Genomic DNA, 24632 nt, shown 5'->3' on the forward strand with positions numbered 1-24632 from the left:
CACTGGCATGTATACGCTACCACGTGTAACAGCAATGGTGAGTGGAAGCTGCTGTCCAGCAGGGAGCTCAGCTCGGTGCTCTGTGATGACTCAGGGTGCGCTGGCGGGAGGTAGGGAGGGATGCTTGAGAGGGAGGGGATATATATGTATATATACAGCTGATCCGCATGGTTGTACAGCAGAAACACAACCCTGTAAAGCAATTATCCTCCAGTTAAAAAAATGAAAGTAAATAAAAATTTTCAAATTTTGAGAATTTCATGATAGTCTACAAAACCAGGGTAAAAACCTACTGATGTAAATTCTGAAGAACATCCATGCAAGAGTCAAACCAAAAGCACACGTGACATTGTTAGATAAGAATCTCCTTAAAATTTAATTGACTAAATGTATTACATTCAATATTCCATGGTTTCTTCTGGACAAAGGGTCTGCATAAATACAAACAAGCCTCTGGGCCTTCTTCCCTAACCGACGAAGAGGAAACACAGGAGGCGAGGGTACACGGGACACCTTCATATTTACATTTTGCCTTTACTTTACAGTTCAGTGCCAGAAATATTTACAGAAAATACAATAAGAAAAAGATCATGTCTTGGCAACATACCAAAATTCATACAAATTGTGTATATGATTTCAAGCAAATAATGATACTGTTTATTTTTTTAGCCACAACTGCCAAGCCCTTCAGAGGAGAAAGATGTTCTTGGTCACTGCAAGAGGCAAGGACTTGGGAAACTTGGTTTGCTTCAACAAATATTTATTGGGCGCCTACTGTATGCAAGGCACTGTGGAATCCCAAATTATACCTTTCCCTCACTGTTAAAAAAAGAAAAGCATCTGAAAAAACATGAGTTGATATTCTGAGAAAAACACTATACAGTACATGGCTTCTTTTGCTGCTGAGAACCTACGGTTTGATTCCACGTTAAATGTGTGGATTACCTCCAATCTCTCCATCTCGGGACAAGAGGCTGTCATGGAAATCCCTAAAACAGACCATCTAACACAACTTACCGCTTTATGTAAACATATAAACCAATTCTTTTTTGGAAAAATATAACCAGAACAGGTTTTAAAATGCTGAATGAAGAACAACCAGCAGGAGTGTCAAATTACCTCTGATACCTTTTTTTACTGTCCAGTGCGAAACATGTCTTTGAGCAAGGCTGACTTCCATTTCTTTGGGTAAAGTTCTACCTTCCAATGCAAGTTAAGTACTCCTTGAAGACTCTGCTTCTCTAAAAATCAGTCCGCAGAACTCGACAAATGTTTCCTCAGTGTATATAGGAAGTAACTACTCATGAAGGCTTCACATGTGCAACCTGTAGGGAACTGACGTAACTGGCCCAAAGACGTATTTTGTTTTATAAGTGAGTCCAAAGGGCTGCCTCGGGGGAGCTGAGGACTTGGAAATGGAGGACAGCATGCATGTGTGTTGTGTATATATTGCCAGGAAGGGAGGAGGGTCAACCCACCAGGTAATGATTCCGGTCAAAGGGCCAATGCGTAGGAGGGGGTCTTAGGAGGAAGCACGGGACAAAAAGAGAGCTGGCTGAACAGGAAAATGCAAAAGCACGCCTCACTGTCCTTGGTACTCTCACGCAGACGGGGTGAGAGAGCCCCTTACCCTCAAATGTGAGAAGGGACTACGAGGGGCTACCTGCCTCTGTCCCTTGGGTAATTAATACATTCCCTGTCACCAAATGCGACACCATGCCCTGGTTCACCTGTTACAGCAGCAACCGAACTGTTCAAGCCAAAGACCCCCCAAAAGGTTCTGAACCTATGTTAGCAAACATCAAGTGGATTATTAAAGGTTATTCTTGGGACTAAATATGCCCCTCTGGCATTAGTCTACTCAAAGTGATTTTTACAAAGGCAGTTGAGAGATCTCAGTGACCATGAAACTCACACCCACACTAGTGAAAGGTCTAAGGGTCCTCACCAGACTCCCTTTTTAGGTAGATGTAATTTTGAGCAGAAGGAGCCAGCACCTGACGAGGTGTGCATACCCTGTATTCTGTGCTGTATATACTGGGGTTTCATGCCTCTGGGAGCAGCACAGCCCTGAATCCATCCCGTCTTCCCTGGAAGACCAGAGTCTTCCAGATCATAACTGCACTAAACACAGTTGTTCACACAGTTGTTCACTGACTTATCAAAGCCATTAGAATTACAAGAGTTGTCAGAAATTAGAGCAAACTGAAGCATCATGAAGCCCACCACTAACACGTACAACCACAGTACGTTTTCCTGACCGGAGAACTATGCCAAAGGTCAAAGTGTCATCTCAAGGGTCACACTGTGGAGGCATACCTATATCAGCTATTTTTAGCTTCTGGAATGTTACAAGTTGCACATTAATTTATAGCCTTCTTTGCCCACACCTATTAGAAAGAAGGGCCCGTTTTCCCCCAAGAAATGTCAATCTGGAATTTCCATGAAAGTTGTTAAATCTCACTCTATAGCTTAGTAGCTGGGCTACTAATTCCAGAGTAGAACTTACTAATAAAACATCCCCCTCCACCATTGCTACCATCTGGGAACATCAAATTATTGCCTAGATTAAAAAGAAAATCAAATGTTATACCCTGAATGGAAACTGGAGTCATAGAAGGAGGAGGTTACCTTTACCTGAGCTTAAAACAAACATGAAGAAAAAAGGTGAGGCAAACTTGGAGAGCTGCTATGCCCACATTTCTTGCTCCTAGATATCAATATATACTTCTGAAATAGAAATATCTGCACTGGGAGTTAGGTCCTATACTATCCCCTGTCCTCTAAGTAAACTACCAAAACATCGAACCAAACAGCCCACTATAGTCCTGACCTACAGCATCTACTGACATCAGAGTTCAAGTAGGAAATCACCCCTTACACAATTGTGATCATTCCTCTTTGGACTTTTAAATGTCATTTATCTTCTGAGCACAAAATAACCTTAATAAAAAAGAAAATAACATAAATATTCTTATGTTACTCGTAATAAACATAAGAATAGGAGAAATGAGCAGTGTGCACTCCAGCACTGTAACAGGAATCCTTGTGAGGATGTTCTGGGTCTGGCCACCTCAAAACACGTATCCCTGGCAGAACAGTAGCAGCGAGGTAACAGAAGTATTTAAAAAACCTGGGCAGGGATTTGTCATGCCTTCAGCTGGCAAAGTCCAGAAAATATGACAACAGCTGTTTCTAAAAGCAGCCACCCCAGGAGGCGGTCACTAATGTTTGTCAATTATGATGAAATCCAGTAGCTCTCTAAGAGATATCTGAATTAGGAGCGTTGAGAGGCTATTTCCTGAACCCCAAATTAGAATCCTTCATAAACTACTGCAGTTTCCTGCTTGGTCCTGAAATAAGAGACAAGGGATGGAACCAAACAATGCTTAAACCTGTGCTATTAATTTATATTTCATAATATTTAACCAAGAAATTACCAAGGAATTACAAACGGTTAACCTGTCGTTTTGTCTCTGAGCTAGACAATAATGAAGAGGGGGGAGGCGTCACTTCTGACTTTTAACTCCACAAACTCCATCTGTATCCCTGTTAAAGGACCAGGTCGTGCCTCCATTTCAAATCTGTTCCTGGGCTGCCCAGAAACTGAGGCCTTCAGACAGACCTTTGCAGTGATGAGAATAACTTTTTGAAATCTGGAGAGAAACTATGAAATATTTTAATATCAGACTGAGCAAAGAACACTTCTGTTCCTTTCTGTCAGTACGATCGTTGGATGACAGATGGATGACAAATGGACCTACGAGTGAGCAGAAAGTTGAGATTTCCTTCCTTCTCCTCCATGCTAGCAACATGAGTCTTTAAATATCCTGGACGATTCTGAGACAGATTTTAATTTTGAACACAACCTCCTAAAAAGTGAGGTATAAAACTATCTTCAACTTCTAATTTGCAAATTTGAAACTACCAATGCACATGTTTAACTGAGATGCATAAAAGCCTTTCTCCTCAAAAGGCTTGTATTTAAGTAAAATTGTCACTTCTGAAAGAAAAGTTTATGGCTAAAATGTGTATCATCATTACCAGCAGGAATATGATTGTGTCTGGGAGCCCATTTCACTAGAAAGCCAAAAAGTCTTCTCTCAAATGGGTTTATAATGTGTCTCTTCTATTCTGGTGATTAAACAGTAAGCTCTTGGGGAGTGATTTATTTTTACAGTGATCGCCTATCAAATTGCTTTGCTTTGATATTATAGCCCCAAACCAGAGTTCAACAGTCCTAGACAAACAGCGGTCTAAGAACTGCAGTTTTTGAGTCCAACCTCCTGAAAAAGTGAAGTGTAGAACTCTGGCTCCAACTGTTTGTTCCGGTACTTGTTGACAATGTCAGTGATCTTCTGTTTCCGGCGGACGTGTGGTGGGCTGTAGGAGTCACTCTCCAGTCTCTTTCTTCTACAAATATTAATTACAGTCTGCCTCACCAGAAAACCTTGAAGATAGAAGGTTTCCATTCAAATCAATGTGAATAAACAGGTAGCTAGGTGAACTCTATTCAAGAGAACTATTTTTGGCAAACTCACACTATCTTATTCCATTTACAAAACTCCTCACAGAGACAGATAAAACTGTCAGAAGAAAGTGAGATAAAACCGTCAAAAGAAACACAATGATGAGGAAAAACAGAATCAAACTCTAGCCTGACAACCCATTTCCTGCCCTGGATTACAAACAAACTATATTCATTTTCCAATACTGGAAGTTGGTGAATTACAGTTCTGCTCGTACTTACTAGATTAAAGCACACTTCAAAACAGAACAAAACATGCTTCCTCTTATAAATAAGAGTCACAGGACTTTCTACATGTGGGACCTGTTAAGTAATATTACCATTTCCTTATTTCTACTCCTTTCTGGTTCATAAAAATGTTAAATAAAAAGAAAAGAAAGAAAGAAACTTCAATCCTTCAGCTACATATGAGGCTTACCGAGAGCTCGCCTACTGACAATCATCCCGTCCACGAGAGGGATGACCATGTTAAATTTTCCAGTGGCTCCTTGAATTTTTATCCGGAATAATCCAGTGTTTAAAGGGTGGATGAAGATGACAGGAACCTCTTTTTCAAGAGCAGTAGATCTTAAGAAAAGAAAAGAACACTCCTTTTACTCCAGATATTCAAGAGCTGTAGTCCCCCACGTGTGATACAAGAATACCAAGGGAACTACTGCCAGGCAGTGTTTAGATGAGCCAAGTGATCAGTCTGCTCAGAAATCTTCCTGGGAGGCCATGTGGAAGGCCCCCACCAAAATCTGGCCCTACATGCCCATCACTCGGGTTAGGCTTTTGAAGCTGACCAAAAGAAGGGCCTAAAATTGTGTTTAGAAAACCACTGGGGACACAGGGTGGAAGGAAAGGCCAGAAAAATACATCGTGGGGAATAACCAATCTAGCAGCCAGCTGCGGGACTTTCACTTAGTTCCTCCTCCTTGCAGGGAACAAAAACGGAGCTGGCCAGAGGGCAGGGAATTCTACCATGTTCAAGACTAGCACCTCAGAGCAAGTGGGAATGTAGCTTAGGCCCACTAAGGGAATCCCTGATGTCATGTTTTTAGGGGCTGGGGAAGGAGGTTGGGAGCACCTTAGTCTGGGGCAGTTGCAGGTGTCCTCCTCAGCAGAGGTGAAAAACGGCTGAATCTTGACACAGCCAAAGCCCTCAAAGCCCCTGAACAGGCAACAGGGGCCAAGGCAAGCAACCACACCCATAGGAGACTGAATGACATATGTGTTGGGGATATGCCAATGCATCTGGACATACCCATGTAACTCTTTGATGCTATTTGTCAGGGTTTTGGTTTGTTTTTGTTTTGTAACACAATGAGCCTTCTTTCTAAAGTGATTTTGGCCAAAGTAACAGACAGTCAATTTTTCAAGACATCTAATAAAAATCAATCCTATACTAATTCTGTCCCCAAGACAAACTCTAAACTTTGCTAAACTACTAGAAAAATACAAATTTTACAGTCCAAACATATAGTACTTTTGACCTAAAAAGTTTAAAACAACAACAACAAAAAAAACAGCACAAGACATTTAAAAGTTCTCTTCTAAACTAGTTCAAGTAAAGTTTACCTCATGAAATCTATTTTGGTCTCTTTAGCAAGTCAGTGTCAAAAAAGAAGGCTAAAAAGGAGTTAGAAAAACAGGACTGTTCTGTATTAAAAGAGACTGAAGGAATGAGTACCGGACACAAGGCTGAAATGGGGGCTGGTTTAAAAAAACCAGCTGCAAAGACTATTTTAGGGGAAATGGAGAAATTTGAATATGAATTGGCCACCAAGTGAAATTAAGGAATTATGACTTAACTTTATTACTCTGATAACGTTATCTTTATACATTTGAAAAGTGTTAATTTTCAGAAGTGCATACTGATATATTCAGAATGTTAGAAAATCTGCAGTTTGCATTAAGATACTTTGGCATAAAAAACAGAAATTTTAGGAATGATTTGCCCTATTCTGGAAATTTAACATGATAATGTTAAAATAAACCATCTTTCTAATGTTAGACTAAATTCATTTTATATGCAATATAAACCAGAACAGGGAAAATAGAAGGAATTTACTCAAAGCTAAAATATCAAGTTAAGCTTGATATAAATTATTTGTTTAAACAAAAGACAAGACAAGCAAAAAGCTTTGAGATGATAAAGCCTGCACAGACACATTTTTACTATTCTGTTTTCAATCTATTTTTGTGCATGAGCAGCTAAAATAAAAATCTTAATATTATAATAAAGTTAGTAACCTGTTTTACTTAGAAATATTTTCCCATTAAATAGCTCATGTGATGAGGATACTTTAACTGCTATCTATCCAGAATGTTTTGACCAGTTTAACTCCATTATTTCCATCTAATATTGCTACTCTATTATCACTCTTCATTAATAATACTTAATTGTTTCCACTTTTCCATCTTTCTTTTTGCCTCAGATAAATGTACAACAGCAATTAATTATGCCATTTAAAAATCCTTGCTAATTTGATCACCTTGTGCATTTATCTACAAACTTTTTTTATTCTTTCCCCATAATTATGTTTACTTCTTACTGTCTTCATCCCTTTTGTTTCATTAAAGTCATTATTTCTTAATTAAACTACAACCACCATATTATAAGAAATAGCTTTTCTATGCTTAAAGTCAATATTGGTAAACTTCAAGCCAAGGAAGGGAGTACCTCAGAGAAGTGCTACTATTTGCAGTAGTTTCCACACCAGTACTGATTTCTGTCATCAGGTCTGAGAGGGGAAAGTTTTCTGGAAGAAAATCATGGCATTACATTTAATATCTCCCTACAAGAAAACTCAATTTCCTAAACTCTTTACATAGCAGACAACAAATATACGGACTTTGCTCTCTTAAAACATGTAGTCCTAAATATTCCTCACACACACACAAAAAATCCCTCAAGGTATATTTTAGAAAAGTTCATCTAAAGCAGAGAGTTTTTAAAGAATGTAAGAAAGAGCTTTAGAAGTGTTAGAAAGCAACCATTACACTTTCCTATGAACTCTGAGCTGAATGAGATTCCAGGGTAAATACACATTTCTAACGTTTTTATGCAGCTTACATAAAAATCATGAGAAACATATTCATAGCAGAATCCCTAAGGACCAATTAATCTCTACAATGAAACAAGACTGTGGAAAGAGGGTGAGGAAGGTGAACTCCCTGCCCCTTTCCAGAGGTCCTGGGGTGACTGGGAGCCACATCAAGTGGGACCAAGTGGCCAGAAACCAGTATCTGCCATACCAAGAAGACCTGAAGGCTCTGCATCCATCACATCTTCACGACTATGAAATAAGTGCTGGGTCACTCATTTAACAGATTAGTCACCTAAGGAGTAATGAAACCCAGGCTTCCTGAACTCCAGTCCTAGCTCTTGGCCACCACATAGGGCCTATGCTGCCACTCCTCTTAGACATTCAGCAAGTCACTGTCATCCTACCAAAGTCTTGTTTATGGACAAAGTCCTTGCACAATACCTATATCATCATAGCGTTCCACCCAGACTACAGAAACTCTTGTCTCGGGTCCGAGGGGAGGCACAGGGCGACCCTGAGGCAGCTTCTTCATTCTGGAACTGGGACTGAGCTGTATGAGGCAGAGAAAAGCGGAAGAGGGGGGAAAAAAAACCTGGCTTAATAAAACTACAATCATACATTCATCAAGCTACCCAGTGACGTAAGGATCAGGTCATGGGAAGTCACTTCTGGAAAACAGGATAAAATACATTTGCAAAAAAGCCCTTCTTTGGTTTCTCTGTTTATCAAGTCTCAAACTAGAACAAGGCAATGAAAGTCTAAAATATTCAAATAAAAAAAGATAAGCAATACTGAACAATTATAATTGACATTAATAAAAACAAAATTTGCAAACTATGTCTTAAAGAGGACTTAAGAGGATCAAGTCTATCTTTGTGACCAGAAGGCAGTATGCTTTTTCCGTCAGAATAACATCATTGCTCTGCCTGGAGATCTTTTCAGTGTTGAATTCTTGTCAACTGCTTTTCCTCTATCTACTGAGATAATGATATGAATTTTTTTCCCTTAGTTTGTGAGTAGTCTGCAAAGTATGTGGTAAATAAAAACATGGTGCTTTACCTATCTTGCTCTTCTCCAAACTGTATTCTGTGAAATCTTTTTTAAATGTAGCAACTTATGATTTTCAAAATCAGTCTACTTCAGAGTTTTATACAAGCTAACTTTTTTTCCTAAATCAATTTTAAAGGTGAAACCCTTCCCATATTCTTTTAAGCAAATACTTATATTAAAAATAATTTTAAGTGTAGAGAGGTCCAAATTAAAATTCTTTACAATGGAAGAAGGGCTTCAGACAAGTTTGCACAACACTTCTTTGGTCTTTATTATTTATTCTGTATCAACTGTCTTACATTTGTAAACTGATCCTATACTCTTGCTAATTACTACTTGGTCATTTTCCAGTGAGGATTAGGAGGTAACACGAGGGGAGAACACAGACAATGATGTAACATCCACTGAAAAGGTAAGAAAACAGTGTAAAACCAAAATGCTCTCTTCCTTTAGTAGCTGCTGGGTCACTTGACTCAGGGCATTCATTCATACACTGGATTATTCTTCAAAATGCTATCATGTGTGTTGTCAGACCGAAGTTGAATTTTGCATGGTTAATGCTATAAAATACATACTGTTATTAGTAGATATTTCAGGGACCAAATAATAACCTATACTTGAGAAGGAATGGGTGAAAGAACCAAGCATGGAACCGAAATGACTAAATAGAGAAAAGCAACTAAGATGGAATTAGAGTGAATCATCTGTTGCAAGCTGAAAAGAAGAAAATCATGAAATTTTGATTAAAAAAAAATTAAGATCCTAATGAATTAGTACAGATATAATTATTCTTTGGGTTAAAGTTAAAAGCTTTTCAGGTGTGATTCTATAATTACCTAATTACCTCCATTTCATTACAAATTTCTGGAGATTAATCAACAAAGTGACTTACCCTCTGTGAGGAATTAAGATTGTCTGTGTGATTAGGGAAAAGCTCAAGTGTCAGGGATGGCTGTTTCAGAATTCCTGGCATAAGATCCATATTTGAATCACTATCTTGGTCTGAGATGTTACTTTCCAATGAATCAGCTACAGGGTAAAGAAAAATATATATAAATAAAATATCTACTACTTCATTAGAGCAAACGTGTTTATTAAACTAGCTATGTTAAGAGTACAACTTAAATTACTTAGGAAAGCATTGCTTATAGAGCCAGGGTTGGCAAACCTTTTCTGTAAAGGATCAAGTAATAAGTATTTCAGGCTTTGCTGGCTATATAGGTCTTTACTGTATATTCTTATTTTATTTACAACCCTTTAAAAATGCAAAAAACATTCTTAGTGTTTTGAATTTGGCCTGTGTACCATAATTTGCTGGCTCCAGCTCTACTGAATTGGTGCAAATAAGCTGGGCCAGAGACACCAAGGATGGACTCAGTCCACAGAGGATGGTTGGGCCCTGGCTTCTGGAATTAAGGCAGGAGATCACAGCCTTGACATGAAGGCAAACAGCTGCTCAGACATTGACCTAGACCATGGAAGGGCCCTCCTGCCAGGGACACTTACTGGCCCCAGAGAAGAGAAAGGGAGGAACCTCAAGTGCAAAATCAAGGGTCCAAGTACAAAGGTTAAGAGGTGGCCAAAGCAGGGTCCAGGAAAAACCATTAGCCTAGAAATGAGAAATGTGAAAGCATGATGTGCAGCATCCCATCCTACGGACAGTCTCATGAAGAAGGTGAAGTTTTCCATCTCCTGTCTGGTCAGACACAAAGTAATGTACTTAATTTGTAAGAAGCAAAGGTTCAAGGCAAAATAAGACTAAGAATTCAGACTGAGAAGAAATGATCACTTCCAATCCTTGAGAAGAACATGCTTGATGGCCACCTTCTCCAGGTTGGAATTTCTCCACCTCGGTGTTAGAAGACCAGGCAGTTACCACCATGAGAGCCTCCAATTGCAGGGTTCTCTGGGGTTCCATACAAAGGCTCTCACATGGACAGAGGGAAGCAGGTGGGGGTTCACTCATTAGAGAGAGAAATGAATAAACTAATCAGATTTGTTGTTGTTCAGTCGCTAAGTCATGTCCAGCTCTTTTGAGACCCCATTAGCCTGCCAGGTTCCTCTGTCCATGGGATTTTCTAGGCAAGGATTCTGGAGTGGGTAGCCATTTCCTTCTCCAGGGGATCTTCCCGGCCCAAGGATCAAAACTGCGTCTCCTGCATTGGGAGGTGAATTCTTTACCACTGAGCCACCTGGGAAGTCCAATTAATCACACTAAAGAAAGTTAAAAAAAAAAACGGGTCAAAGTAGATCTCCTTTGCTATTTAAAAATTATTAGAGGGTCAGTCTTCTAGTCTTTCACTACCTTCCTTTAGTTAAGAGGAACTAACACCCCATACCTCTGCATAATCTAAAAGCTATCATGTCTTTGAAGTTTGAGAATGTCTTAGATGACTTCAGAATCTCTCCCAGTGCAGTAATACTGCACAAATCAGTGAATACAAAAATTGTTCATACAAAAAAACCCAGCACCATAAAAAAAATTCTCTTACTTAAGGACTCCACAGGAGAAGGAACCACAAAAGCTATTTCCGTAAGGGCATCGGCATAATACAGCACCTTCTTCTGTCCATTGAAAATGCTAGCCCCAACATCTTCAGAGGAAATCACTTCATCTATGAATGAGAAACACTACATTACTGCTCTGAAAAGTGGGGAAAACCAGTATCACCCTGCTACATGAAATTTTAACTAGTTAATAAAAAGTGATAATAAATAGAAAGTACATTTCCAACATGAACTAATGTGTAAGAAGAATAAACTATAAATGTTCATTAAATGGCTTAACACTAACTTTAAACCATAAAATCTTAATTTCACAGTTGCTGAAACTGAATCAGATCACTTCTGATTAGCAGGACCTTAGTTCATGTGTATCAGGCAGTTTCAGGGAATAGTCTTTTTGGAAGAGGTAACAGTAATTAAAAGGGAGACCACCCAGTCCCTCTGAAGGGAGGTGGGACAGATGTCTGCGTGTGTGTACGCTTGCTCACAGGCATTTCTGTCCCTAGTCTCTCTACTGCTCTTCAGCTTTGCTTTTGTGTCATTTTCTCCCGTGATCAGTAATATAATATGAAAATGTACAGGAAACTTTAATCATAGTATCTGCTCTAAGTCAGCAAGATAGAATTAACCAAAATAACACTCTTGAGAGCTGGTATCAGTTCAGTTCAGTTCAGTCGCTCAGCTGTGTCCGACTCTTTGCGACCCCATGAATCGTAGCACGCCAGGCCTCCCTGTCCATCACCAACTCCTGGAGTTCACTCAAACCCACATCCATTGAGTCGGTGATGCCATCCAGCCATCTCATCCTCTGTCATCCCCTTTTCCTCCTGCCCCTAATCCCTCCCAGCATCAGAGTCTTTCCAGTGAGTCAACTCTTCGCATGAGAGCTGGTCTAGTTCTCCATTAAAATGAACACAATGCCCTACAAGTAATACATAAAAGACCAACAACCTGACAAAAAATTGGGAAGAGGAAATAAACAAGTAGTTCTCAGCTAAGAAATAAAAATATGAGATGCTGAAAACTCAATCATAATTAAAAATAGAAAACTCCTCATCTAACAGATCAGAAGACACCTAATCTGGTGAGGAGGTGGCAAACGAAGTTTAGACCAGAGTCTAGCAAACGTTTTCGGCAAAGGGTCAGACAGTAAATGAAGCTTTGCACGTCATATGGTCTCTGCCATGACTACTTAAGTCTGCCATTGTAGTGTGAAAAGCAGTCAGATAATACATGAACAAGTGTGGCTGAGTGCCAATAAACTTTACTTACAAAAATAGGCATGGGCTGTAGGTGCTGGCTCCTGGTTTAGATGTTGGGCGGGCATTGTGTCTACCATAGCAGACACTGTGGTTACTGCCCCAACACACTCATTCTACCTGCCTCCTCGTTCACATCTCTCTTTCAGGGTCATTCCACCTCTCTTGCCACAGCAATGGTTCATGGCGGTCTAATCACTGTGTATTTCCGGCTTTGGGAGAAGGGAGGTTCTGAGACCCAGCTAACCTCTCCTCTTTAGACTAGTGTGGTATGTGAATGGTTTCAGCCTGGAATGGCCTTTTTGCAGTGTGAAGAAAGCCAGGATGGGACAAAACCAACACATGGAAAACAGAGCTAAAAGAAAACTGCAGAGAAATAGAACAGGAGTGCTGATCACATGGCAACAAAACTGCACACTAATGTCTGGGGTTTCAGTTATATGAGGCAATAAATGACCTTCAAAATCTAGCCCAGTTTGGGTCAGGTTTTCTGTTACTTGCAACCTTAAGCATCCAAGTGACACATTTATACATTTATCAACTTGAAAAATGTGCAAATCTTTTATCAATTCTACTTGTGGGAATTTAGTTGATAAATACACTCAAGCTAACTATTAAAGGTTATGTGGCAATTGAAATTAGAGCACATTCTCATATACTTTGATTCAACCTTGGTTGAAAGCAGGAGAAAACTATGTCACAAGTCACAATGGTATTGAATGGGAAACTTAAGAGCATAATCTTACTGACAGAGGAACTCTGCTAATTCAAAGCATTAGACACAGGTTTTCCCCACTTCAGAGAGGTATTATTAATTTTTCAGTGATTTCAAGGGCCGTTGGAACAGAAAGCTCCAGCCAGGTAGGGCAAAGGCCTTAAGATTAAACTTATACTTGCTATCCTGATTACAGTTCCTCAGGAGGATTTGTATTGATGTGTATGAATCTCTCAGTCAGCTGTTTACTACAAAGGTTTTTATATAATGTCCTAACAGTGTAACCTTAAATGATAGCCACAAAGTCTAAAAAACATACCTGCTAGTAGAAAAACTGTATTTATTACACAAAGTATACTTGTTAGGAAACTACCGTTTGCTATAATCTAAATTTATTATAATATTGTTATAGAAAATGGAATCTGTTCACTCCCACTATAAAAAACTTACCAACTTTAATTTTATATTAGTTGTCACAATGTATGTATATAACATACATGTTTTTATATATATATATATACACACACACACATAATTATTTCTCATATTAACAGAAAATGTTTGGAAGATGATACAATTATTAAGTGATCTCCTGTGAGGATGAGAGGAAAGAGACTTCTCCATTCCATACATCTGCTTGTTTTTGTTTTTGTTTCTTTCATAAGACTACAAATTCATATTAAAGGAGAAAAGTCAAGAGTTACAAAATAAGAAAAAACAAATGACCATATGAGATTTACCTTGTTCAGGTCCTTCACCATCATCGCAACTGTTAATAGACCAACTGGTGGAAACATGCCCAGTCCAGCCAGGGTGTTTGCCCACATCTACTGACCAGCCAAGGGAGAGCAAAAATTCTAGGAAATGTGGCTGAACATTTCTGGAAGACTCCACATTCTTTAAAATCTGAAATACATACCAATCATCAACTATAGTGAAGGAAACAAAAGAGCATATCAAAGTATCTTCATAAAAATTCTCTTTGAAGCGTCTGATAAATCAAGTACAAGCTGAGAATAAACTGAGGACTATACATATGACTGCAGTTAAATATGTATGCTTCTGGGTTATATAGATCTGGGTTCAAATCCTGGCTGGGCTTTGGGCAAGTTTTTTAATCCCACTGTTTCAGTTTCTTCATCTATAAAGTGAGTAATAATGATGGCTGTGAAGATTAAGTGAGGAAAATCCTTTAACTCTCTCCCTAGCAAAATAATTACTGAGCCAGATATGCTTACCAAAAGTAAACAAAAAACACTAGGTCCCTGCCTTCACACAGGTATGTGATTATTTACTTACAAATCTTGACAAATCCTATAAGAAGTACAAACCTGTTAAAAATTCAATAATGACTAGCTATAATTAATAAGTGAGTGGGAAAACATTCTTCTCTGGGTTCAAAGAAGAGAATACAACCATCCCAGATAAAAATGAAGGCTTTCTCCTCTTCACCAGGTACCAAATTTAATTCCTGGGCCCCAGAAAGAAAAGTCCCTTGTTCTAAAACAGTGGTTCTCATCAGGTGGATTTTGCTCTCCAGCGGATATCTGGCAATGTCTGGAAACATTTTTGACATCACAACTGGTGGGACACTGCTGGGATCTAGTGAGCAGAGGCCAAAGATGCTGTTACATGTCCTATTTTTACAGAACAGCTCCCCCAACAAGGAATTACTTGGCTCAAAACAGTAACACTGCTGCTGTTCAAAGTCCAATGCTAGAAGAAGGAAAATGAGAAGTCCTCTATAAATTAAAAATGAATGGGGAGAGAGGTAGTATATCAAAATCACCTGGGGAATTTCTTAAACATGAGATTTTCTTAGCCTACTCCAGAACCTCTATATCAGATCAGCAGAGATAAGATCCTGGAATTACTACTTTCAAGAGGTCTCCCAAGTAACTTTTAATGTAGCCAGCCCACAGATCACTGATGTAGTTCATACAATGCTAACCTAATGAAATCAAAATATGTGGTTACATCAAACACTTCTCAATCTAGTGGGCATCGTTGCCAGGCCTCATCTCTTTAACACTTCTCTTCAGAAGTGTACCTGTTTAGTTCCCCATATCCCTTCATATTCTTATAAGTGCCAGGAAACTGATCTGACAGCCAGTTTTTTTCTTCTCCCAATTAATTATTTTATTCAGAGGTGAGACTTTTAAACAATTTGAAAATGTAGCCAAGATACAATAAGTAAGTTAAATTCAACTTGCAGGCCACTGACTGGCAGCTGGAAATTCATCTAAATCTTCCCTACAGGGCTAGGGAAGGCAGGACTCAGCCATTCTAAAGGAGGCTTCTGGGAATCTTACTGTTTTCTAGTCACCCTTGGTCCCTAAAAAGCTAAGGAAACTCAACTGGTGTAAGAATTACCTCAAGGGTTTTGTCTTCTTCTATAAGTAGGAGGAAAATGACCCCACTACTCTCATATGAACCATGAATAGACTTCCTTCAAGACAGATCCCCACCCTCTGCATTTAATCCACTTCTACTGAAGATCTTCCAAAAAACTTGAGTCTACCAGTCTCATCTCTGGCTACCAGTAGCCTCCCAAGCTACAAACAAATTGGAACCAATAACGAATTTTATGAAAATGAAATTCTCTCTCACCTCCAGGGCCTTTACACATGCTGTTTCTTGATTAGTGACAACCCACTTCTACCTTTTAACCTACAGTCAATGTATACCTCATACATTAGCTTAAAAGTCTTTTATTCCAGGAAGTGTTCAAACCAGGTTAGGTTTTCATGTTACAGCTCCTATAACATGTTCCTATCAGCACACTTTATTCATGGTTGTGTGTTTAATCATCTGTCTTTCCCTCTACACAGTAGTAGTTCCCGAAGTCCAGAAACCTCGTATATCTTGCTCACCACTATAACCCAAGCACCTGACAGCAGACACTTAGTATTTACTGAATCACTAACATGAAATGAGAAGAATTTTCTCCTTTTCTAGTAGTTTGCCAATAATCTGAAATATGCTTCTAGTATAAACATTTTGTAATTCTGGTATGTTTCTTCAAGTGTGTTTAATCTGATTAGCTAATGGTCTTGCAATGATTATAGTGAAACTCCAAGATAATACAGTCATAGTGCTCTACACATGTGAATACATTCTATATTTTACACATCTTCCTTTGGTCCTCTCTCAGTCACAGCTGGTAACTACTGTCCAATCCATGTTTCAACCGTTTATCTCTGATAGACACTCGATCTCCTGACATCTGCTCTCAGTTTTCTGTTCTCACCTGTCTTATAGCTGTCTTCATCCTTCTCCTAGTCTCTTTGTTACATGTATCCAACTGTGTTTTACTTATTGTTTTTATCCTTTACTTTATTTCAGATGTTCTCCTACTGTGCATGCCTTGACTAAAATTATTTCCTTGTGAAATTACCTGGAAAGTGAGTTCCTCAAGAGGAAAGGGTGTTATCACTTCTACACTTGGGCACATTAAGGGAGCCACAGGGAAGATGGTCAGTAAACAGTTGTTGCTGGGCAGTAAAGCCTAACTTTAGCTTTTCATGGTTAACTTTTGTTATTTTAGTTTCCTGTGTCTTAGGAATCTGAATTCCTTAAGGTAAGAAAGACATGCTCTAGCTCTTCTCTACATCGCATTCACTGAGAGTCAAGAGACTCGAGGGTCTAGGCATCATAGTTTTCATTAACTCAGTTTTTGAACTGATTCACAAGAAATCTTTAAAAATCAAGAATAACTCACCATCCACCATAGAGAAGTGCAAGTCATGTAAATTTTTTTCAATTTACAGCATAAAAAATGATCCCCCAAATCCAGAAATCTTACCTCCTGGTTTGTTTTCTGGCCTGGCTTCATATAGAAAATAAAAACTGTGTCAAAGGGACGACATGGCAAGAGATCCAGATAACCAATGTCATCAAAAAATCCAGGTATCGTGGAGTCAAGTGCAATAAGGTGAGGAGGTAGACGACTGTTTGCAGGTTCCTACCGCCAAAGGAAGAAAGGAGAAGGTATCATCTCTTTGCACTATTCTAATAATAAAACCAATATTTGCTCATGGTTTAATAAACATTAAAAAAAATTTAAAAAGTGACAGGAATAAGCAGAACCATAATCCCAAACTATAGAAACTATTTAACATTCTTGTGTACTTCCTTCCAGTTCTTTTGCCTTTTTTTGTTAAAGACGGTTGAGATCATACTGTGTATTTAATTTAAAATCCAATTTTCTCTGTAATACACCAAACTTTCTAGAAAAAATTTAGTATGTATTTTATTCTTACTCATTGCTAGTGGAAATGGAAAATGGTACAGCCATGCTGGAAGACAGTTTGGCAGTTTCTTGCAAGGCTAAACATAATCTTACCATACAGGACAGCAACAGTATAACTTGATATTTTCCCATATGAATTAAAAATGTCTACTCAAAAACACAACTTCATTCGTAAATGGAAGCAAAACTTGGAAGCAACCAAGGAATCTCTCTGTAAGTAAACTGATAAATCCACCCAATGGAATATTATTCAATGATAATAAGAAGTGAGCTATCAAGTCACAGAAAGACATGGAGGAACCTGAAATGCAAACTGCTAAGTGCAATAAGGTGAGGTGAAGTGAAAGAAGCCAATCTGAAGAGACTACATACTATATGATTCCAACTATATGACATTTTGTAAAAGGCAAAACTGTGGAGACAGCAAAAGATCAGTAGTTGTCAGGAGTCAGGGGAATTTCCAGAGAGAAGGGGAGGGATGACTAGGAAGACTACAGCGGACTTTAGGGAGTAAAACTCTTCTCTATAGTGCTATAATGGTGAGCATATGTGATTTCATATTTGCCAAAACCCACAGAACTGTACAACACAGAGTGAACATTAATCCATCTGATACTGGTTCGTCAATTGTTACAAATTATGTCACAACAATGCAAGATGTTAGGAGAAACTACGTGTGTGGAGGAAAAGAGGTTATATGGAAACTCTCTACACTTTCTACTCAGCTGTTCTGCAAACCTAACTGCTTTAAAAAATAGTCTATTAACTTTTATGCATTTCTTGTTTTGTTTTCCCCCTGATCCCTTATCTTCTTTGAGATCTTGATCTTGACCAGCAGGTTGTATCATCCTTGGTATTTTTCAGGAGAGCATCCCTCAGAGATGGCAAGGATTACTCTTTTCCTACTCCAAACAAGGGCTGAGGCAACACCCTGTCATTAAAGACACCGCTATTTCTGCTGTCAAACAGAAGAGTATTCACATTATGAAAAAAGACTACATCGTGTCAATTCAGGTCAGATTTTTCCACTAAATGAATTTTCTAAAAACATGCAAAAAACGTTCTGCTTTTCATTTTTCACCTTGAAATCATGGAGAAGGAACCACAGTCTGGCAGTGTGCTACAACACATCTTACAGGACAAGGGCTCCTCATTCTTTTTTTTTTTAAAACCTACCTCATCAGCTTGTTCTTTTGGATGTTCTTCTAATTCAGGAACATAACACGTACGTACTTTATATCTCTTAATAACTTCTTAAAAGTTTTTTCCTCGAGGTCTGTGTTTTTCCTAATAAATTTTCTTAGGATACCTTTCCTCAATATCACAGTTGTAACTGAGTTATTTTGCATTGTATTTCTAACTGGATATTAACAGCTACAGTCATTAATATTTGTACTTCATATGTGGTGATCTTAACTTTCATTTACTTTAAACACTCTACTGATTCTCCTTCTTGTTGTCATTCAGTAGCTCAGTCGTGTCTGACTTTCTGCAGCACACCAGGCTTCCCTGTCCTTCACTATCTTGCGGAGTTTGTTCAAACTCATGTCCACGGAGTCAATGATGCCATGGCTGTCTAATCAGAAATCATATTACACGGGAACTGTCTTTTCCTTTCCAATGTTTTTTTCCCTTCTTAGTTTCTTTTAGTATTTCATTGACCTTCCTGGTTTTGATAGTATACTATAGTTAGGTAAGATGTTACTCACTGGGGGAATCTCCCTACACATTTTTTTTTAAAAAACATTTCCTCATTCTCCATCTTGTTTCTTAAATGGGCTGCCATTTACACAGACCTACATTACTGGCCCTGGTGAAGTTTTGGCTGTTTATTCATTTTTTAAAAAATCAGACTAAATATTGTTTTGCTGAATATTGACTGTTGTATTGACTGATCTGCTAACAGAATCAAATTATTTTCTTAATAACTTTACTAATATTTACCAATAACTGACTCTCCTGCATTTCTAGGATAAACTTTACTTGGTTGTAGAAGTTAATTTGTTTAACGTGCTGCTGAATTCAGTTTTATCAGCATTTTCCTTAATACTTTTGTATATACTTTTGCATGTGTGTTCTGCCAGGTTTATTAGAGATATGCTTAGATTCATAAAATAAATCAGGCTACTTGCTAACTTTTTCCTATGTTCTGACCCAGGTGAGAAAGTACAGGAATTATTTTCTTGAAAGGTTAAACATTTCAACTACAGTAGATAACATGAAAGGAAATAGCAATCTCAGAGATTTGTCTTGTCTCCATTCAGTCCATAGCATGCAATCATTTCCTTCTAGAATGTTTTTATTTACTGCTTCTACTCTGTCCAATTTTCTCCACTAGGAATATCACTAATCATCTCTAAGGTTGTATCTTTGTTTCTTTCTTTCCACATTTACCACTGCTTTTCTCATTATTTTCCTCTTTCTGTTCTTTTCTTCTGCATTTTAAGAGTTTTTATTTTTTACTCTCCACCACTAATTCAATTTTCTACAACATAAAATATTTTTCATCTACATGCTGAAATCCAAACTCAAGACAGCAATGTTCCCCTCTACTTTTCTTAAAAGTTAAATGGCCTTTAGCCAAGTAGCTGCTAGAGAGTAAGGCAGGGGGCAACTTGTGCAATAAGTGACTTCTTGCCTGGCAATCTTCAGTTGGGTTTTTCAAAACAAACAGGCTTAGTACAAATTCTAAATTCACATACGTGGAAGCTATTTCACATTTTTGAGGCCCTGTTTCTACATATGTGAAATAGAGATACTACCACTTTCCTAGTAAAACTGTTTTAATGAAATTAAGAATAATGGCAACATTTACCTTACAGGCTGGTTGACTCTAGGTACTACATGAACCCCCTGACACAACCACAGTGAGATGATACCCTTATCACCCCTATTTCAGACATGAGGGATTAAGACTCAAAGTTGGGTAACTTTGCCAAGATCACATAGCTGGTAAGTAGTGATGCCAGGACATAAACCAAGACAGTTTGACACTAGAAACTGCACAACCTAACAAGTGTTTACATTTGTTCCTTTTCAAAAGTGGCATGAAAGAGCAGTCAACTGTATGTAGCCCATACATTCAGTCATAAACTTTACTGGGGAAAAGTTTTAACATTCTTTTTCTAACTGCTTATGGATGTCATTAATATATATAACATGAGTCCTACAGCACCTAGGAAAAGTCAGAGGTGGATATATTATCAAAGCAGCTCTCACAACAGAACTCTAAATACATTCACAGGAAAACTGTCTTGGAGCTCATATTGTAAGCTGCAGCATCACAGAATTTTGTTTCCTTGTATGAAAGGTAAGATTTTAAATAGTTTCTGTTTTTTTAATTCTCCATCTTCACAAAAATGCTTTAGCTATCATCAGTTGAATGTTAATTTATGAATATATTTACTCATAGAAGTTTATGGAAATTACCTTCAATGCTTCTAAAGACAAAAATCCGAAGTGGGAAAGGAAAAGACGTGCTGTTTGGAATTCCTGGGCAGGAGGTGGGGGCTTACAATCTGTAACTGGATCAGGAAAACTTCTCTTCTGCAATTCCTCCTCACTTTGTTGCTCAAGGTGTATTTCATAAGCAATCTGCTGGGCCATGCCATTCCTTAATTTTTCATGTCTCTCTTCTAACTGAAATAAACCGAATATTTCATTTTGGGGGACTTATCGTATCAGGATTAATCTTAATTTTTAAATGAAAATAAGGCCACAAGCAACAAAAGAGAAGATAATTTTCAGTGATCAACACTGAGCTTCAATTCAATACAACTAAGAGCAAATACACATAAATCAAGCAAAAATGTTTTAAAGTTAAAATAAAACCCCAAGAAGGTTCCTATAGCCTCAAAAATTGCTCCTTTATCTCCTTGCTATAAATGAAACCATTCTGTCTCTGCTTCCCTTTACACTGGCAAGAAAGAGGGCAGAGCTGCCATTCTCTGCCATGTCCCCTTCATCTTCCACATCATTTTCCCTCTTCTTCCAGACCCCTGTCCATCTTTGTCCTACAAGGATGTCCTCATTCTTTGAAGTCCACAACTGCATGGATTAGCTGCTATACTCTTGGGAGTTACCTCTGCTTTCCTTCTGATCTATCCTATTTAAAATTTCATTCTCTTTCGTGAATAGCCTGGCCTACAGTCGTACAACTTCCTCAGCCTTCACAACTCTGGCCTTCCATGACAAACTCTGTACCTCAGATGTACTTTCAAGAGCTCCGATTTTGAAATTCCTTTCTTACAGCTCACCTGTATACCCATTCTCCCTTTACCATCACTGTGGGGTAAACAACCCCTCCCTGTATTTCTCCAAGCCTTCTGGCTTCATCTATGTCCCAACCAAAACTAAACCTCCCAAATCTGACATCTTAATACCCTCTTCTAAGCATATAAAATGGCTATGTTATTCCTTATGCTTCCTTATTCACCTGGCCAATCTCCACATCACTCAAATTTTTTATTTATGCCTCTGGATACCAATAACTTTTGAAGAAAGTCAGCAGAATGAGTTAAGTAACTTCACTACAGATGATACTACTTAATCTAGCTGGGCTGCCTGGCAATTTTAAGAAGCATCTTTGCTTCCCTATGTCATTTCTGAGAACTAAGATTAAAATTTACATAAGCAGCTTCAATTTCCCTTCTTTCCACCTCTAAATGTCTCTGAACCTAAACCAAGCCCCTCTTCTCTCCTATCTTACCAGAAGGACCCCTTTTTAGATACAATCACAGATTTTCTTGACCTAATTGCCTCCAGGGCCTTATTCTATTACTTATCATTTCCCCAGCCTGCCTCACAGTGTAGGCTGCTGACCCTTCTTCACTGGCTCCTTCTACTTCTGATTCTTATTAAATTAAAAAAAAAAAAGAAAGAAAGAAAGAAAAATTAGCCTTGCCTTTCCTTCACTAGGCCATTTCCTCATTCTATTTTCTACTCTGTACCTTTTGCTTCCCTGGTGGCTCAGAGGTAAAGAATCTACCTGCCAATGCGAAAGACGCAGGTTTAATCCCTGGGTCAGGAAGATCCCCTAGAGGAAATGGCAACTTATTCCAGTATTCTTGCCTGGAGAATCCCATGCACAGAGGAGCCTGGCAGGCTACAGTCTACAGAGTTGCAAAGAGTCGGACATGACTATAGCAACTAAACAACAACCTTTCCCTTTACTGCTAACAGTTAACAGTGTAGCGTATATTCATTGCCTTTTCCTCATTTACCATTCATTCCCCAGATCTTACACTTTAATACTCCTTTGAATTTGCTCTCAAAGGTCACCAACATTTCATAACAAAATCCAGGGGTCTCTTAGTGTTCCTTCCCCCAATCTCTCCAGCATCTGATACTATAGGCAGCCTCCATACCTGCCCTTCTATTCGCTCATGCCCTGACATACCTGTCTTTCATTTCTTAGAACTCTTCTTCCTTGAGCTAAGCAACCAATTATTTAATCTACTTAAGTACCTAAATTAATCTAAAGCCAAGTAATTTAATACCCTCTTCTTCCTCTTCCTAATGTCCATATTTCTATAAATGGCACTGTTTTCTTTGCCACTCAAGCCTAAAATCTAAAGTTCTTCAGCTCTTTTCTATCCCTCATCAATCCAAGACTGTCTGGATCAAAATATCTCTATGAGACATGCCATATATTTAAACTTTACACTACCAATAAGGCAGTCCTTCCCATCCCCTGCCTGCGTTATCATAACGGTCTCTGAATTGGTCTCCCCTCTCCAAATATCCTCCACTAGGGTTGGATCATGCCGTCCCACTAATGAAACCACAGACCAGTCCAGTTCCTTTAGACTAGTTCCTTTGGACATCGGCAGCCCGATGTCAAGTTCCTTTCACTTAGCCACAATCTCTATTTGTCTTACTACATGACAACTTCCTAGATGACAAACATCTAGGTCATCTTAAGAACCACCTCTAGGAATACCAAACAAAGGCAGTATCTTGATCACAGAAGTTGTTTAAGGATGTTTATAGTCATTCTTTAACAACAGCTGGTAATAATTTATCTTACTTCTTCCGTGACAATTTCATGCAAATCTGGAATGCTCAGATCCGCTTTCACAAAAGGAATCTTATCCACCTCTTCAGGAAATGGTCGATGTTTCACAGTATATTTAAATCCAACATCATTTTTAGGAACTGGACGAGGTTCAGGCACAAAAAGCTGTTAAAAAAAACATTATATGTATTACATTTGGTGCCATCAGAAATGACATGTATTTCCCTGGTCTCTTAGATGTCTCTGTTTCCCTAGGGTTACAAAACACAGAATCTCAGTAAAAATCTGCAAATACTACTGCTAATGGTAAAGGCACCAGTGTACTCTTCTTTATTTTTATAAAAATGTTCACCAACTTATAGATTTTTGTGACTGATATATGTGTTATGGACCTCTGGTATACCAGGCCTGAATCTTCTACATTCAGTGATAAGCTAATAGATAAGGCATTTCCAAATTTAAGGCTCAAACTTCCTTCTTCCCCCAAGGGCTCTTAAATCATGCACGTTTACATCCACTGGGCATCTCCAGACAGTGAATTCAATAATCAGAAACTTAGCATCGCTTAACTGAAAAAGTCTGGCACTGAATCTAGGTCTTCATGGCTCCAAATCCCTGATTTAATAAACATATATGAGCTATGTAACTTCTGTTTCCACATTTGACAAACGGAAACAACACATCACAAGACTGCTGCAAGGATTAAATTTAAAAAAAAAATGGCACATATTAAACTGTCAAACAGGTTTTAGCGCCTTTTCTGACCTCCTTCCTCCTCAGTCTTTAATGGGACTGAGTGGCTTATAGTGTTGCTGACAGATTGGTGACAGGTATGACGCCACTAGGAGAAAACAGGCGTATGCTCCTCAGAGCAAACACATTACGCAACAGCAACATCTAGAATGTTGAATTATTTTAGGCATGCACTCTAATTTTGTGAGTTTCTCTCTCAAATGCTTGTAAAATTTTATTAAGCCATGTTTTAAAGAATTTTTAATAACATAAGTAAAAGCTTTCAATGTGATAAAAAATGAAAAGAGCAGTATATAAAAATGACTAAATTCTATTGAAGTGTTAGGTACAGAAAGGGAAAAAAGATGGGAAGAAAATCCACTAAAATATTAACAGAGGCTGTCTACTTCTGAAGAGTGACAATACAGGTGACTTAAAATACCGTCTTCATTATTTTCATTTTCCAACTTTCTCCCATGAGCAAATTTTATTCACATAATTACAACTGTTATAAAAAAATAAACTGTGCCACCCAAAAGAAAG

The 24632-nt window shown here is 38.3% G+C and overlaps 1 protein-coding gene across 4 annotated transcripts in view; it reads right to left on the bottom strand.

The window, feature by feature from the left end:
* Positions 1–349: 349 nt before the first annotated feature.
* RALGAPB (Ral GTPase activating protein non-catalytic subunit beta) overlaps positions 350–24632 on the bottom strand; it is a 93853-nt gene continuing 69570 nt past the window's right edge. For 3 of the 4 annotated variants that reach the window (XM_040248339.1, XM_040248338.1, XM_040248337.1), the window contains 10 exons: positions 23370–23522; positions 20771–20980; positions 16895–17053; positions 13830–13995; positions 11103–11225; positions 9503–9639; positions 8002–8110; positions 7194–7272; positions 4947–5095; positions 350–4450 (listed from right to left, as the gene is read on the bottom strand). In XM_040248339.1, the coding sequence (XP_040104273.1) occupies positions 4257–4450; positions 4947–5095; positions 7194–7272; positions 8002–8110; positions 9503–9639; positions 11103–11225; positions 13830–13995; positions 16895–17053; positions 20771–20980; positions 23370–23522 (1479 nt within the window). In that variant the 3' untranslated portion in view covers positions 350–4256. The remainder of the gene's footprint in view (positions 4451–4946; positions 5096–7193; positions 7273–8001; positions 8111–9502; positions 9640–11102; positions 11226–13829; positions 13996–16894; positions 17054–20770; positions 20981–23369; positions 23523–24632) is intronic. The other variant, XM_040248336.1, reaches the window with a different exon arrangement.

The sequence above is a fragment of the Oryx dammah genome, unplaced genomic scaffold, assembly GCF_014754425.2.
Source record: "Oryx dammah isolate SB20612 unplaced genomic scaffold, SCBI_Odam_1.1 HiC_scaffold_10, whole genome shotgun sequence".
NCBI lineage: Eukaryota > Metazoa > Chordata > Mammalia > Artiodactyla > Bovidae > Oryx > Oryx dammah.